Raw genomic sequence first — 14,608 nt, 5'->3', positions numbered from 1 at the left:
TCAAGACCAGCCAGGTCAAAACAGCACACTTGATTGTCACCACAACTGCAAAAACACCCTCCATCACTGATGCTCAGTAGCAGAAGTGTGTACCATCTACAAAATGCATTTCAGAAATTCACAGATTCCTTAGACAGTGCCTTCTAGAAGGACGATGGTAGCATGTATACAAAAACATCATCACCTGGAAATTCTCCTTCAAGCCACTTACTACCCTGATTTGGAAATATATCACCATTACCACAATATTGTTAAGCCAAAATTCTGAAACAATCTTAACCGCATGTAGATCTATCTAAAACAAAGGACCTGCTTGGGCTCAAGGAGGAAGCTCACCACCACCATCTCAGGAGCAATTACAGATGTGTAATAAATGCTGATTGAGCCAGCAATGCCCATATCCATGAATGAATATTCAAAAAAAAACTGATATGGAACATAACCATAGTAAGACAGTATATAAAGAAGGATTTGGAAAAGGAGTTTGTCTCTCTACAGGGTAGGGTTGTATGGTCAGCCACTGTAAAGATGCATCCAGAGATCTGTCCACTTGACAAATCCTGACACTGACAGTAGCTCACAGGGCTGCAAAGCAACCAGTTAAATTGAGTATAGGGGTTGGAACATTATGTTACAATTGTATAAGTCATTGGTGAGGCTGCACTTGGGAGTATTATATACAGTTCTGGTCACCCTGTTATGGAGAAGACATAGTTAAACAGGAAAGAGTGCAAAGAAGACTTACGAGCATGTTACCAGGACTAACAGGCCTGATTTTAATGGCCAGGGTAGGAATTTATTCCTTGGAATGTTGGAGAATGAGAGGTGACCTTATTGAGGTGTATAAAATCATAAGGGGCATAGATAGGATGAATGCATATAGTTTTTTCCCCAGGCATGGGGAATTGAAAACTAAAGTGCACAGGTTTAAGGTGAGGGTGAAAGATTTAAGGGCCTGAGGGACAACTTCTTCATGCAGAGAGTGGTGCATATTTGGAATGGGCTGACAGAGGAAGTGGTTGAGGCAGGCTGCTTGATTGACATCACATCCACAATTCTGGATTAGTGGTGCTGGAAGAGCACAGCAGTTCAGGTAGCATCCAAGGAGCAGCGAAATTGACGTTTTGGGCAAAAGCCCTTATTCCTGACGAAGGGCTTTTCCCCGAAAAGTCGATTTCGCTGCTCCTTGGATACTGCCTGAACTGCTGTGCTCGTCCAGCACCACTAATCCAGAATCTGGTTTCCAGCATCTGCAGTCACTGTTTTTACCTTGTTGATCACATCCACAAATCAACTTCCCAGCTCAGCGAACATTCTCACAACTATAACGGGCACCTGAGCTACAAATCTTTACGCAAACCTTGCATATGGAACAAATGTGGGTAAGTGAAACTAGCTGAGTGGGCACTATGATCAGCATGGAGAGTTTGAGCTGAAGAGCCTGTTTTCATGCTGTATTACTCTATGACTCTAAGTGTGAGTATGCACTATTGCTAAGTGCTTTACTGAAAATATATCACAGTTATTGGAATGTTGTGTATGCTTTGTTGTGTGATATCAATATCAAGGGGCCAACTGGTCTACCCCTGCTCATACTCCTTATGCTACCATGAAGAAAGCTGACTATAAGATTAGTTTGGAAAAACTGGGGCTGTTTGTCATATGATCTGTGTAAGGGGAAGATATCTGGTCAAAGTAATGAATATGAAGGGAAAGGCTGCAAAAGAAGAATTCAGCACTGCAATATTCTTGAAATTTAATAAACCAGGACATAAGGGATTGAAGTGCAGGCATTTGCTGAAGACTATGACGATCAGCGAGGGGAATATCAAAGGGAGTAGTGAATTATGGCTAGGGCGAGATTAGAAGGAATGATTGTGTCAAAAGAAAGTGAACAGGAAGAGAAATCCAAAGAGGCCTTGGTATCTGAGTTGTTGAAGCTCTTTGAAGTTTGAGTCCCTTAAAACCTGAAAAGAAGAGTAAAGTTTGTTAAACCGCTGCATGATGCAAAGGATGAAACAGATCTACTGCCCAGGATACTGTTGAAAGAGATTGAGTTATAGTGCTGAAGAGAGAAGTAGACAGCAAAATTAAATAGGTTGCAGACATCAGAATGTCTACTAGCCTTAAGGTCCAGGTTTAATACGCGATCAAGTATCCTGCTGCAATGAGAAAGAAGTAGAAGAAAATCCATCTTGACATACTTTCCAAATAATAATCATTCATGCAGCAAGTAACAGGATGAACAAGATGAATACTCTCCACTTGCCTGAATAAGCGCAGCTCCTACAAAATGCAAGAAGCTTGACATCATCTAGGACAAAGCAACCTGCTTGATTGACACCACATCCATGAACATTCAAACCCTCCACCATCGATGCACAGTAACAACAGTGCATACTATCTACAAGATGCAGAGCAGAAATTCGCCATCTTTATACAGCACCTTCCAAAACCATGACCACTTCCATCTGGAAGGATAATGGTGGCAGATACATGGGAACATCACCACTGCAGGTTCCCTTGAAGCCATTCGACTTGGAATTATATCACCATTCCTTCACTGTACCTGGATCAAAATCCTAGAATACTCTCCTTAATATCATTGTAGATCTATCTAGAGTACATGGATTGCAGCTGTTCATGCAGTTTTTTCTCAAGGGCAACTAGGAATAGAAAATGAATGCTGGCCAGCCTGCCACATCCACATCCCATTAGGAAATTAAATAAAAGGAGAAGCTTTGTGGAAAAGCTGTGCCCTGAAAATTTGTACTTATATGTAGAATTTGCCATTACAGTAAACATTGGCTTCCCAATCATTTATTTCAAAACCAGAAAGATGAGAAGGCTATTCCATAGCTGTTATCCATAGAATCCCTACAGTGTGGAAACAAGCCATTCTGCCTAATAAGTACACCAACCCTCCAAAAAGCACCTCATCTAGACTCATTCTTCTTTCCTATCCCTGTAACCCTGCGTTCCGCATAGGTATTGCGCCTAACCTACGTATCGCTGAACACGATGGGTAATGTAACATGGCCAATCCACCTAACTTGCACATCTTTGGACTGTGGGAAGAAACCAGAGCACCCAGCGGAAACATACACACACAGGGAAGAATGTGCAAACTCCATACAGACAGTCATCTGAGAGTGGAACTGAACCCGGGTCCCTGGTGCTGAGAGGCAGCAGTGATAACTCGTGAACCACAGTGTTACATTTTTTTGGTACATATTTTAATCAGCATTCAGCCTCCCGAACCTGCTTACCATTCTAGATCAAGGATGATCATCTACCTCAGCACCATATTTCTGTGCTATTCCATATCCATTGATGGCATTAGAAACTACATAATTATATAATCTAGGTGTGGCAATGCCTTGATCCAGGATGCCTCTATATTTTCCATTTGAATTTCCAGCAGAAGATGTTTTATTCATGAGTACGCATCACACACAGATTGTCAGCTGGAGGACATCATTGCATTGATCTCCCCACTCCTTTTCTCATAAAAGTTCCACTCCAGTTATGAGAATCACAGTCATCCCAGGCATAAAAGCTCCCCAGAAGAATGATTTTTTTTCAATTAGGAATGGCAGTGAGAATTTAATCAAGGTTGGAACTGAACCTTTCCTTAATGATTTCATTGAAGTCAAGGGTCAAAGTACAAGTATTGATGATGACAGCATACTGAACTTGTAAGTGAAATTTGAGACAACTAGAGACCTCTGATAGCAGGATCAAAAACTGTTTTGGATAATCATACAACTAATTGCGTGACTGCTGCTCATATTGGCCTTATCACATCTCCACTTATGCTCTCCTTCACCAGCATTTCTTTCAGTTTCACTTCAGATGAAGTCATGCCTGTTGACTAGCCTTGCAACAGTGTGCACTCAATTCATTTCCCATCACCCCGGTTCATTCACTATCCCTAACTGGATAGTGATCCTGGAGGCAGTATCCTAAATAGTCATCTCCTAGAAAATTGACCTGAAAGATACACTGTTTTCATGGCACAATGCCCAGAAACATTCTACTTTGGAAAATTCAGCCCATGCTTCTCTCTCTCCATTGGTGCTGTCTGCGCTGGTGAAAATTTCCAGCATTTTCAGTTTTTAATTCAGATTTTCATCATCCACAGCATTTCACTTTTGTATTGTATTATATTCAGGCACACAGGTTTAAATGTGATCATAGTTCAAGTAAAATTCTTGTTATGACATTCTAACTTACGTTTTCTTCTATTCTAACATACTCAATGCTGGTGATGGCCTTCACTGTGTGCAACATGTCAAATTGATAAAAAGAAACTATAAAAATTGTTATCATTAAATTTTTAAAAAGTCTTTTTCTGAGGAATTGGCTGGGATCCAAGATGGTGATGTCCTGTTGGGATCGTGTTTGCTGGGCTCTGTGCTGCAATACTGACCCGACAGAGCCAGAACCCATCCCAAACACTTTGCTGTGAGTAAAAACATAGTAAAAGGAGCTAGAAACCTGAAAAAAATCTACTTACCTTTGTCCTTGCAGCTGGAAAATGCCAAAGAAAGGAGGAAGCTCGCCTGGGGCTGGTGCCACGGCATGGCCCTCTGAAGCAGCTGGCTTGCTTACTCACCAGACCCTGGTTGAGGAGCTGGTCAAATCACGGGAGGTCTTGGGAAGCAGATCAGGGAAAAATTGAAGAGAAGTTGGCTCCTGCATCCGCATTGCTGCAAGAGTTGGGAAAAAGGACCGATGAGCTTGAGTGCCGGGATGCAGGGGTAGAAGCAGAGACTGAGTCCTCCAAGAACCAGACTGAAGCCCTGGAAACACAAGTCCGTGGTCTGTTGGAGCTAGTAGCCAATCTTGAAAAAGGGGCAGAAGAAAGAACTTGCATGTTGTTGGCATACTGGAGGGGAGGGAAGCTGAGCGGCTGGTAGAGTTCTTCGAGAAGTGGTTCCTGGGGTTCCTTGGTTTGGAGGTTGAGAAGGAAAGGATAATAATTGAAAGAGCCCACCGGATTGCAGCATGAAAGCCAGATGGAGATCAGCGTCCATGCCCTGTCCTGGTAAGGTTCCATTATCATAAAGACAAGCAGAAGGTCATGGAAGCCTCTAAAGTCCAGGGGAGGGACCCGAGGGTGTTCGTATGTGGCGGTTCCAGAGTCATATTTTTTCAAGACTTCTAGACGGCAGTAGTCGGGAAAAGGAAATCCTATGGTGGTGTCAGGAGGAGATTGAGAGAGCTTGAGATGCAGTATTCTTTAAGATATCCAGCGGTGCTTCAGATCAATCATAATGGATCCATACATTTGTTCAACTCGCCAGAGAAAGCGAAGAACTTTGTAGACATGTTGACTTACACCAAATGGCTGAATAAGTGTAGAGGACAGAGCTGTTCTGATTTGCTTTTCTTTAAAAAGGGCTTGGTGGAGTTTCCTTTCTGGTAATGAGTTACATGAAATGATGTCCAGGATGGATAGAGTAGTTATCTTTAATTTCCAAGTTGTGTTAAGGGATAGGTGACATTTATTTTTAGTTTACTCATCTATAGTACTAACCTTACTCTTGGGTGTTTTTCTTTCTCTACTGGGTGGTCAGTGTATGTGGCATGACGCTAGCTGATAGGAGTTCAGGACACAATTGGGATGGTTAGTAGGATTGTAGGATATGTAGGTATCTCTTTGAATGGGGGTGGTAAATTCCTCCAATCAGTGTCTTTGGCGATTTTTTTGTTTGATGTGCATAGTTTTTGTAAGTTTTGTAGATTTGTTGACTGTAGTTATTTTAGTCTGTGTAGGTTTTGGGTTTTGTGGATCCTTTTGCATTAAAGCTCAGTGATCTGTAGTTTGGGTTCTTCCTGTCTGGAGGCTGGATGGTGCTATTGAAGGTTATGGCAAAGGATGTGTTTAAGTGGTGCACCTGGAATATTAAGGGGTGTCATTCACTTATCAAGAGGAAGGTACTTTCCGGCCTTAAAAGGGAAAGGGAAGCTGTTGCGTCACTATAAGAAACACACTTGGATGATGCAGTGCATTTGAAGCTGCAACAGAATGGGTATGATCGGGTTTATTTTTCATCTTTCATTACGAGGAGTAAACCGGTGGCCATTTTAGTGAAAAGAATCTCCCCTTTAATTTATTAGAGTGCATTAAAGATATACACAGAAGATTGGTAATCATGAAAGCTTTGATACATGGGGAGGAATATGGATCTTAAATGTTTACTGTCCCCCAGTCCACCTCCTTAAATTCCTGACAGACGCACTTTCTAGACTGGTTCACCTTACATCTCAACATATCATCGTAGGAGAGGGTTTCAATTGTCTCATAGACTCTACAGTAGACAGACTGCCCAAAGGCCAGCTGATATCTTCTTTGCGATATAAACAATTAAGGGATTTTTGTGCTGAATTGGGGTTGGTAGATGTTTGGAGGCACCTTCACCCTAGTGGCAGGGACTTCACGTTCCTTTCAAACCCACATAAACACCAAACCAGGATTTATCTTTTTGTGACCCACGCAGTACATCTGTGCTCAGTGGCATCATGTACAACTGGCAATATCACTACTTCCAATCACGTTCCAGTGTATATAATGGTTAAGAGTAAGGATACGGTGCTAGGCTCAAGGCATGAGCGACTGCACCCCTTCATCCTCAAGAATAGCAAGTTTATTGAATTCTTTCCTACTGAGTTCAGGGCTTTTTTAAGATATTAATTCAGGCTTGGCCAGTAGCCCATCCATTCTTTTGGAAACAACTAAAGTCTATGCTAGGGGTTGGTTATTTCCTATTCAGCCAGTAAGAAGCAACAAACGGGTGAGCAGCAACATGTACTCAAGACGCATCTGAAAGTAGCTGAAAAGGCATATTTTGATAGGCCCTCGCTGGTTAAACTGCACAGCATCACGGCGCTTCAGTCTACGCTGAACTTCATGCTCACACTGACAGCCAAGAGGGAGCTTACATTTGCAAGTCAAAGGCGGTTTGAGCATGTGGATAAGCCGGACAAGTACCTAGCGTACCTTGCTAGGAAAAGGAGTGCCCCCCAGGCAGTTGACAGGGCTGTCCCTTATCTCCATTGCTTATTATGTTGGTGCTCGAACCACTGGTGGAAGCAATACGCAGGGATCGCAATATAACCGCTCCACAAGTGGGGACGAAGTCACATAATATCGCACTGTATGCGGACGACATTCTTGTCTTCTTATCAAACCCAACAGTCTCAGTGCCACACCAGATGCAGTGCATCAATTTATTTGGTGGTTTCTTGGGTTACAGGATCAATTTTACGAAGTCAGAGGCCATGCCCATGGGTGGTCTCCCGAGAGTGCCTGATCCTGAGTGAGGATCTCGGTTCCCCTTTAGATGGTTGCAGGAGGGCTTTCTCTACTTAGATATATTTATTACACCCATTTTTGATCAGCTATTTAAAGCCAACTTTGCCCATTTATTCAACAGAATCAAGTAGGACCTTCATAGTTCGGAGGTGCTTCCCTCCGATCTCTTGGTTAGGTCGGATAGCCCTCATTAAAATGAACATTCTGCCCCGCCTGTTGTATCCTGTGCAAATGCTTCCTCTGCTTTTTACTAAGCAAATATTCAGAAGACTGAACGGCTGGTTTAGTTCTTTTGTCTGGTATCGCATGTGACCTCTAATTACATTGACTAAATTGCAGTTACCTTACAGACTGGGAGGAGTGGGCCTTCAAGATATCAAAAACTATCAGTTAAGCTCAATGCTATCTTACATGAACGATTGGAGGGGTTCACTCACTTTGGTTGGACATTGAAGCATCTCAGGCAAGATGCCCCCTTAGTAGCCTGCTGTTCTTAGACAAAATGAGGACAATTAAGGAGTTTGGTCACAGCCCCAATCGTCATCAATACTGTCAAGGTATGGAGGACGATTCATCAGGGTGAGGGCAATATTGCTAAAGCATCATATTTGACAACCATAAATGGTATACCAGGCTTTCAGCCAGGGAGAATGGACTCTGGGTTTAAACTATGGGCAGCTAGGGGCATGTCTTGCTTATTCAAAGGAGACATACTGATGTCTTTTGACCAGTTGGCTCAGAAATATAAATTGTCCACTGGCGACCTCTTTCATTTCTTACAAATTAGAAATTTCATACAAAAAGAGACCACACTTCTAACTGATCCTTATAGGTCCAACACGGAGAAGAGGGTGTTGAATGCTAATGGTACATTATCTGTTAGCAATACTTATCATCTATTGGGAGAGGGTCCCTCGGACGAGACCAAATGCCCTCTAAGGTATGGGAGAGGGAGGTGGACATTGAGATCACTTCTGAAATATGGGAGGATACCTGGGAGATTGCAAGAAGAATCTTGATTTGCAACAGCATCATGACTTGCAATTGAAGATTTTCCACAGAGTCCATCTGACCCCAGACCACTTTGCTGAATTTAAAGCGGGAGCATCTCCAATGTGTCCTCAATGTAAAGTGAGCTTGGGCATGTCTTTGGTCCTGTCACAGACTGTGGGCATACTGGAGCGCTGTAGAAGGCGAAACAAAGACGGCCTTGGGGACGGAGGTTGAGATGGGCCCGGTATCTGTTCTTCTTGGCTTTGTTAATTCACTTTCGTTAGCTGCTCACAAAAAAGGGCTTTTCAGTATCCTCACTTTCTGTGCCAGAAAGAACATTCTACTGGGTGGGTGTCAGAAAATCCCCCAGGGCTGGTGGGCTGGCATAAGATTGTCATGGATCACATCCCCTTGGACTTCCTTACGAGTATAGTGCACTATAAAACTGAGAATTTCTAAAAGGCATGCTGGCCCTTTTTTGACTATCTCAGTACAGATTTGTCTGTCATACTAATAATATAGCCATGGCAATTCTATGTAATAGATTTGGTATCCACAGGGGAGGAACTATGAACATATGAATATGTATAAACTTACCCGCTCGATGATTGAGAGCTATTGCTTTGTTTTGCTGAGCTGTGTTAAGGGTATTATCATTATTATTATTGTTAAGATTTTCTTTTTTAGCTTAGTTATTAGTTATTATTTATTTATGTAATTAGCAGGTTTTTAACATTGGTTTGAATTATTTGATTTTGTATTTGTTGTAATATTCAAAAGAAAAAAAATTTTTAAAATAGAAGTATATTTTTTTTCTGTACCTATTGTACTTTACTATCTATCATAATTTGAGTGTTGCATTTTGCTAAAGTATAAGGTCAGCCTTGAATCGTTAGATGGCTTATGCATTCAAATGCCCTGTTCCAACTCCTATTTCTGATGTTTTTATGTTTTATGAAGTAAGTTGGTTGCATTGCTTTTAAGCCAACTTTTTATGTCAGCATCATGTCTGCAAGTATTTTTATGCAACAAGCTGTCAATATTTAATCAAAATGCATGGCACATAAGACAAAATCACATGTAAATGGTGATGAAGAACTGTACCCCTAAAAAATCTGTGTTTCTTCAAACAACTACTGTGATGAAAGTAGTATTATATACCTATATTCTTAATTTTGAAATAGAGGTAGAAGGATTTTCATCAGTTCTATGAAGTTTGATACTAAGAAGTCAGAAAGACAGTCTGGAAAAGTGACCAGTATACTTCATTGTTAGGAAAGTACATGAGAAATCCTGTTGTGTTAATAAAATAGATATTTATAGTGGTGAATTTATGATATGCAAAGTAAATAGACAAAGCTAGTAATTTTGTTTTGACTTCAAAGCAGAATAATATATATCCTTTTTTAAACTTAATTCAGAAGAATGAGAGTATAAGTCAGTACAAAGGAACCTATCACCTCAGTACATGTCCTAAGTCAGGAGAGCTTGTACAGAAACCTTCAAGTTATTAGAACTGGAAAAAGGTTAGGTCTCAGAACTGTGAAAGGTTCATGCCCACAGAAATCATAAAATTGCCTCTACTGTCCATGCCATGGAAAAGAAATTCGAAGGAGTCACTTAATTAGAATCTTAAAGAGTTGAGATGCGAGGATAATTTCTCTGGATTTGAGAGTCTGCAACAGATAGTATTGGGCAACAAATGGGAACTTTATTTTGGTTTTTGTGTAAAAATCTTTCTAATTTTTGTTTCTATTTTCTGGCACGGGCTGGCAGAGGAGTGGTAGTTTGGATCCCAGAAAAAGGATAATCATGTCAGGTTGAGGTGGGGGACATGGGACATAGTCATGGGTCCTACCCATGTAAGAAGGCATGGCAGGTGTAGTTGAGATGTGTTTGGCAAGTTGGGGGTGCCAGCTTAATAGTTATCTAAGAGTTAGTCTAAGTTTTTAATTATCTAAATTCTAGGGTAACTTAACAAAAGCCAAACCCTCTGAATTTGTTATTAAGAATATTTATCAGAGGGTTCTGCTGTTGTTAACAGTTACCATTGAATTAATATTCTTTATTAAGAGTATTTATCAGAGGGTTCCAGATGCAGGAAAATCACCCATCAACATTTTCATTGCCTGGGCAATTCCAATAGTCTGTTACATCTGGTACTCAGCAGGGTCCCAGCACACTACTCAAGAGAAATGACTCCATGGCTATCAGAATATCCAGGCCAAAGTTTTATTGAAAGAACATCTGCAGTTTCAGTGATCAATTACCACAATAACCATATGCAAATTAAATATTTGATATTTCAAGTCAGGATTCATTTTAGTATTTGTTCTGTAGTACAATCAGCTAGAATCAGAACACTAAATTCAATTAGCCATGCTTATCCATTAACAGAGCTCTCCTTTAGTGACTATAGTTTCGAAAAAACTCTTCACAATGACAAGAAAGAATATTTAATGAAGAGACACTCGTTGCACTGCACTACTTCTGGTAATGCTAGGCAGGAAATATCTTGATTCCCCAGGTAAAGACAGGTTTACCGGTCTCAATCTGCACTGTCTATGCTGCATTTTTCTGTAATAAAACTGAAGAACACCCTGAGGACACAGGCAGCAAACCCATTGATGCTGACTGTCCTGGGAGGAGTTAACATGAGCACTGCAAGAATTGTAATTTGTGTGCAGATTTTTTCGCCCTCTGTACTTTTGACAATTCTCAGTTCACAAATTTATCTACGACAGTAACAAACATTTCCTTCAAGTGAGGTAAGTTTGAAATAATTTTACCATTCATCTGTGCCAAATTAACAGAGGAATGATAATTCAACATATTAAGCTTTCCTTTGCTATTATTTCTAACAGTAGTTACAAGCAATATCTAATCTTGGTGGATACCACTTTGCTGGTCAGTTAAATTAGCTTCAAAGACTGCATTCAATGCTATGAATCAAAATTGTATCATGTACTAAAGATACCTGGACATGTAGCTGAATTATTACAAACTCGTGTTTCTCTTAGAGGACCGCTGCACAGAGTTCCATAGGGGGATGCTACACAAGATCTTGTTCGAACCTGTGAACCCATACCACATGTGAGTGAGCACACACTCCATTGAGACCACTCTTCAGCAGCAGGATCTCCTGATAAAAGAAAAAGAAATCAAAGTTAGTAAGTCTAGTAACAGTACCAATCTAGTAAAATAATTCAGAGAGATTATTGTTGATCATCACTCAACAAAACATTCCACCATGTTTATCATTTTTCTTTGTATGAATTCACTTCCACTAAAACAAAAAGTGAAATGCAAGGTTTCTCCTCCAATCAGGAAACAGAAAAAAATGTGAATTTTTTATAATTATTCTCAAAATTTAATATATAAAGGCTTTGAAATTATGCTGAAGCCAGAAATGTGTGATATCATTTTCACATAGCTATTTAACATTTTCAACCTATTACTCTTTCCTGGTGTTGAACCGTTTGCTGCAGTTCTCAACCACATTATTCAACTGGCTTTCTCAACTCTATAGAACACTGGAGTCAGTTTTGAAGAAGGGTCACTGGATTTCTGCTCCACTTCATAGCTGCTGCCAGTCCTGCTGAGTTTCTCCAGTAAGTTCTGCTTTTGTTTCAGGTTTTATCAGGAATAGTTAACATGGCTTTGTGAGAGGGAAGTTATGTGGAACGAATCTGGTTGGATTCTTTTTGAGGAGATAACCAACTGTGTAGATGAGTGTAATATGGTTGATGTAGTCTATATGGATTTCTGTAAAGTCTTTGACAGGGTCCCATGTGGGAAACTGATAAATGAACGTAAAGGCACGGATAACTTGGCAAGTTGGATCCAAAATTAGCTTAGTGCGAGGAGACAGATAGTGGTGGTAGAAGGCTATTTGTGAGATTGGAGGCCAGTGTCCAGTGGCATGCCACAAGGATTGATGCTAGGTCTCTGATTGTCGATGATATAAACAATGTATATGAGAATGTAGGCGGGGTGGGGGAATAGCGGACAGAATTAATAGATGATCTAATAAGTTTTGGTCAGATGGGCAGATCAGTGGCAGATGGAATTGAACCCTGCTAAGCGTGAAGTGACACACTTTGGAAAAAGTAACAAGACAAGGGAGTGCTTAATGAATGGCAGTACATGAAAAGCTCAGAGGAACAGAGAGACCTTAGGGTACCCCATACTCATCTGGCACCCTACCTATCTGGTGCTCTGCCCCTTACTCATTTTGTATCTTAGCTGTGGCACCCTATTACCTCCCCAGCTGGCACCCTACCTTCTTTCCATCAGGTGTCCAATCCTTGACACCTTTTCCTCTCCTCAAATAGTACCCTTTAAAATTGGCATTAAATTTAACTGGTACCCTACTTGCCTAGCACCCTTTGTGATCACTTCCCATTAGAATGGTAAGGACAGTAGATACATGGGAACACCACTACCTGCAAAGCCCCTCTAAGCCACTCACCATCCTGACTATAAAATGCATCACCATTGGTTCAATGCCACTGAGACAGAATTTCCTCCCTAACAGCATTATGGGTCTATCTGCATCATATGGACTGCAACAGTTCAAGGTGACAACTCACCATCTCCTCCTTGGGGGCAACTAGAAATGGGCAATAAAATATGGCCCAGCTACCAACAACCATGTTCCATGAATGAATAAAAATAAAAACATCCCCCCCACCCAACCATCACCCTACCCTGTGAAAAAAAGGGGCATTGTTTGCCTTCCTATGATACTTGCATGCTCTGAAAAGAAATCAACAGACTTGTTTAAAAAAAAACAGAAAGCTAGAGTTACAATCCCCATGAGATTGCTGCTACTCAGAAAATCTGATCCATGATCTCCAACCTCTAAGCACATTAACCTTTTTATTGTACTCTACTTAAAATCTTTTGGAAAGACAAAAGTACTCTGTTTAATGACTATTCTATCAATTACATCAATGTCTCAAACACAATTTCCTTTTTGTAAAACCCCACATTGACTGTATGACCTTATTAGATTTTTTTAAAACTGTTTTCAGATTTACTTAATATATTCCAGCATTTTTCAAATGATTGATCTAACATACATCTGACTCCAGATCTATACTGTGGTTGACTCTTAAACTCTAAAATAGCCTGGTAAACTTCCCTTTCTTTAAAATTTCTTTTTTACTGATTCCCTTTTCCTGGTATGCACAATTCTGCCAATCGTAAAGACTTACCATTTGATCAGCTCAGTTACTGGATGGCTGGTTTGCAATACACAGCAACACCAACAGCATGGGTTCAATTCCTGCACCAGCTGAGGTTATCATGAAGGACACTCCTTCTCAATCTCTCCTCTTGCCTGAGGCATGGTGACCCTCAGGTTGCCTTTCTCTACTGAGAGAGCATCCCTATGATCCAGTAGGACTAAATCAGCTTCATGTTTTACCTTTATTCTGGGCAATATTCAGCAAGAAACTTCTTTTAATCTTTATCAATCCTAAACTTCCCTTGTAAGCCATGGATATAAGTTTGAGAGCAATTTGAACTTAATATTGATTTCAATTGTGTTATTATTACTTTTTCCAACAGGATCGCTTACTATGATGTAACTAGTTAAACCTGCCTCACTGAGCCATACTAAAACTAAAACAGCTTTATCTCCAGATGGTCCCACAAAGCTATCACAAAAGTGTCCAAAAGTTAATCTTACAGGTTTCTGTAGCCAATTTGACTCATCTAATCTTGATGTAAATTCAATAATTTCATTGCCTTTGTTACAAATATCAATTATTTATTGTTCAATGCTATGATTAGAGGTAAATTAATTACTTCCACCAGCATTTAAGGCCTTTAATATTTCTTCATATTGTTTTTTACTTCCTGACGTTCTTGATGAGGTTCTTTCTTAATATTATGTGTGATGAAGCTGCTCCTTTAATGAGGTTAGGTTGTCTTGGTTTCTTTTTTAGACAGGGTGAAGAAGACACAGATTCCGAAAAGTCTAAGTTGAAAGGTTTTAGGGCCAGTTTGATTATAGCTAACAGGTATTGCCTCAGGCAACATACTTTCAAGTTCTTGAAGAAAAAAACACCTGTACAATGAAAGAGAAGTGGCCAGCCCTCCTAACTCAGCTTTTCTCTGGATTGTTTTTTAGCAATAGTGTTGGTAAAAGCTGCTGGATCCAAAGAAGCAGCTGATCCTCTCTTTGACTTCTTCGCTGTTAGAACCTGTGTTTGATTTTACCTTTCAAGCCAAGGTGTGTTTATGGAGATTGTTGCAAGTATTAAGAACAGCATCATTAAGTTGGAA

At 40.4% G+C, this 14,608-nt stretch overlaps 1 protein-coding gene across 9 annotated transcripts in view; it reads right to left on the bottom strand.

Annotated features, from left to right (window-relative positions):
• Positions 1-14,608, bottom strand: part of adgrb2 (adhesion G protein-coupled receptor B2) — a 758,374-nt gene that overhangs the window by 482,142 nt on the left and 261,624 nt on the right. For all 9 annotated transcript variants that reach the window (XM_072548607.1, XM_072548608.1, XM_072548609.1 and 6 more), the window contains one exon: positions 11,292-11,456. In XM_072548607.1, the coding sequence (XP_072404708.1) occupies positions 11,292-11,456 (165 nt within the window). The remainder of the gene's footprint in view (positions 1-11,291; positions 11,457-14,608) is intronic.

This window comes from Chiloscyllium punctatum, chromosome 27 (genome assembly GCF_047496795.1).
Source record: "Chiloscyllium punctatum isolate Juve2018m chromosome 27, sChiPun1.3, whole genome shotgun sequence".
NCBI classification, from domain to species: Eukaryota; Metazoa; Chordata; class Chondrichthyes; order Orectolobiformes; family Hemiscylliidae; genus Chiloscyllium; species Chiloscyllium punctatum.
Note: the sequence above shows the minus strand (reverse complement) of the source record. Positions and strands in the feature narration are given on the sequence as shown.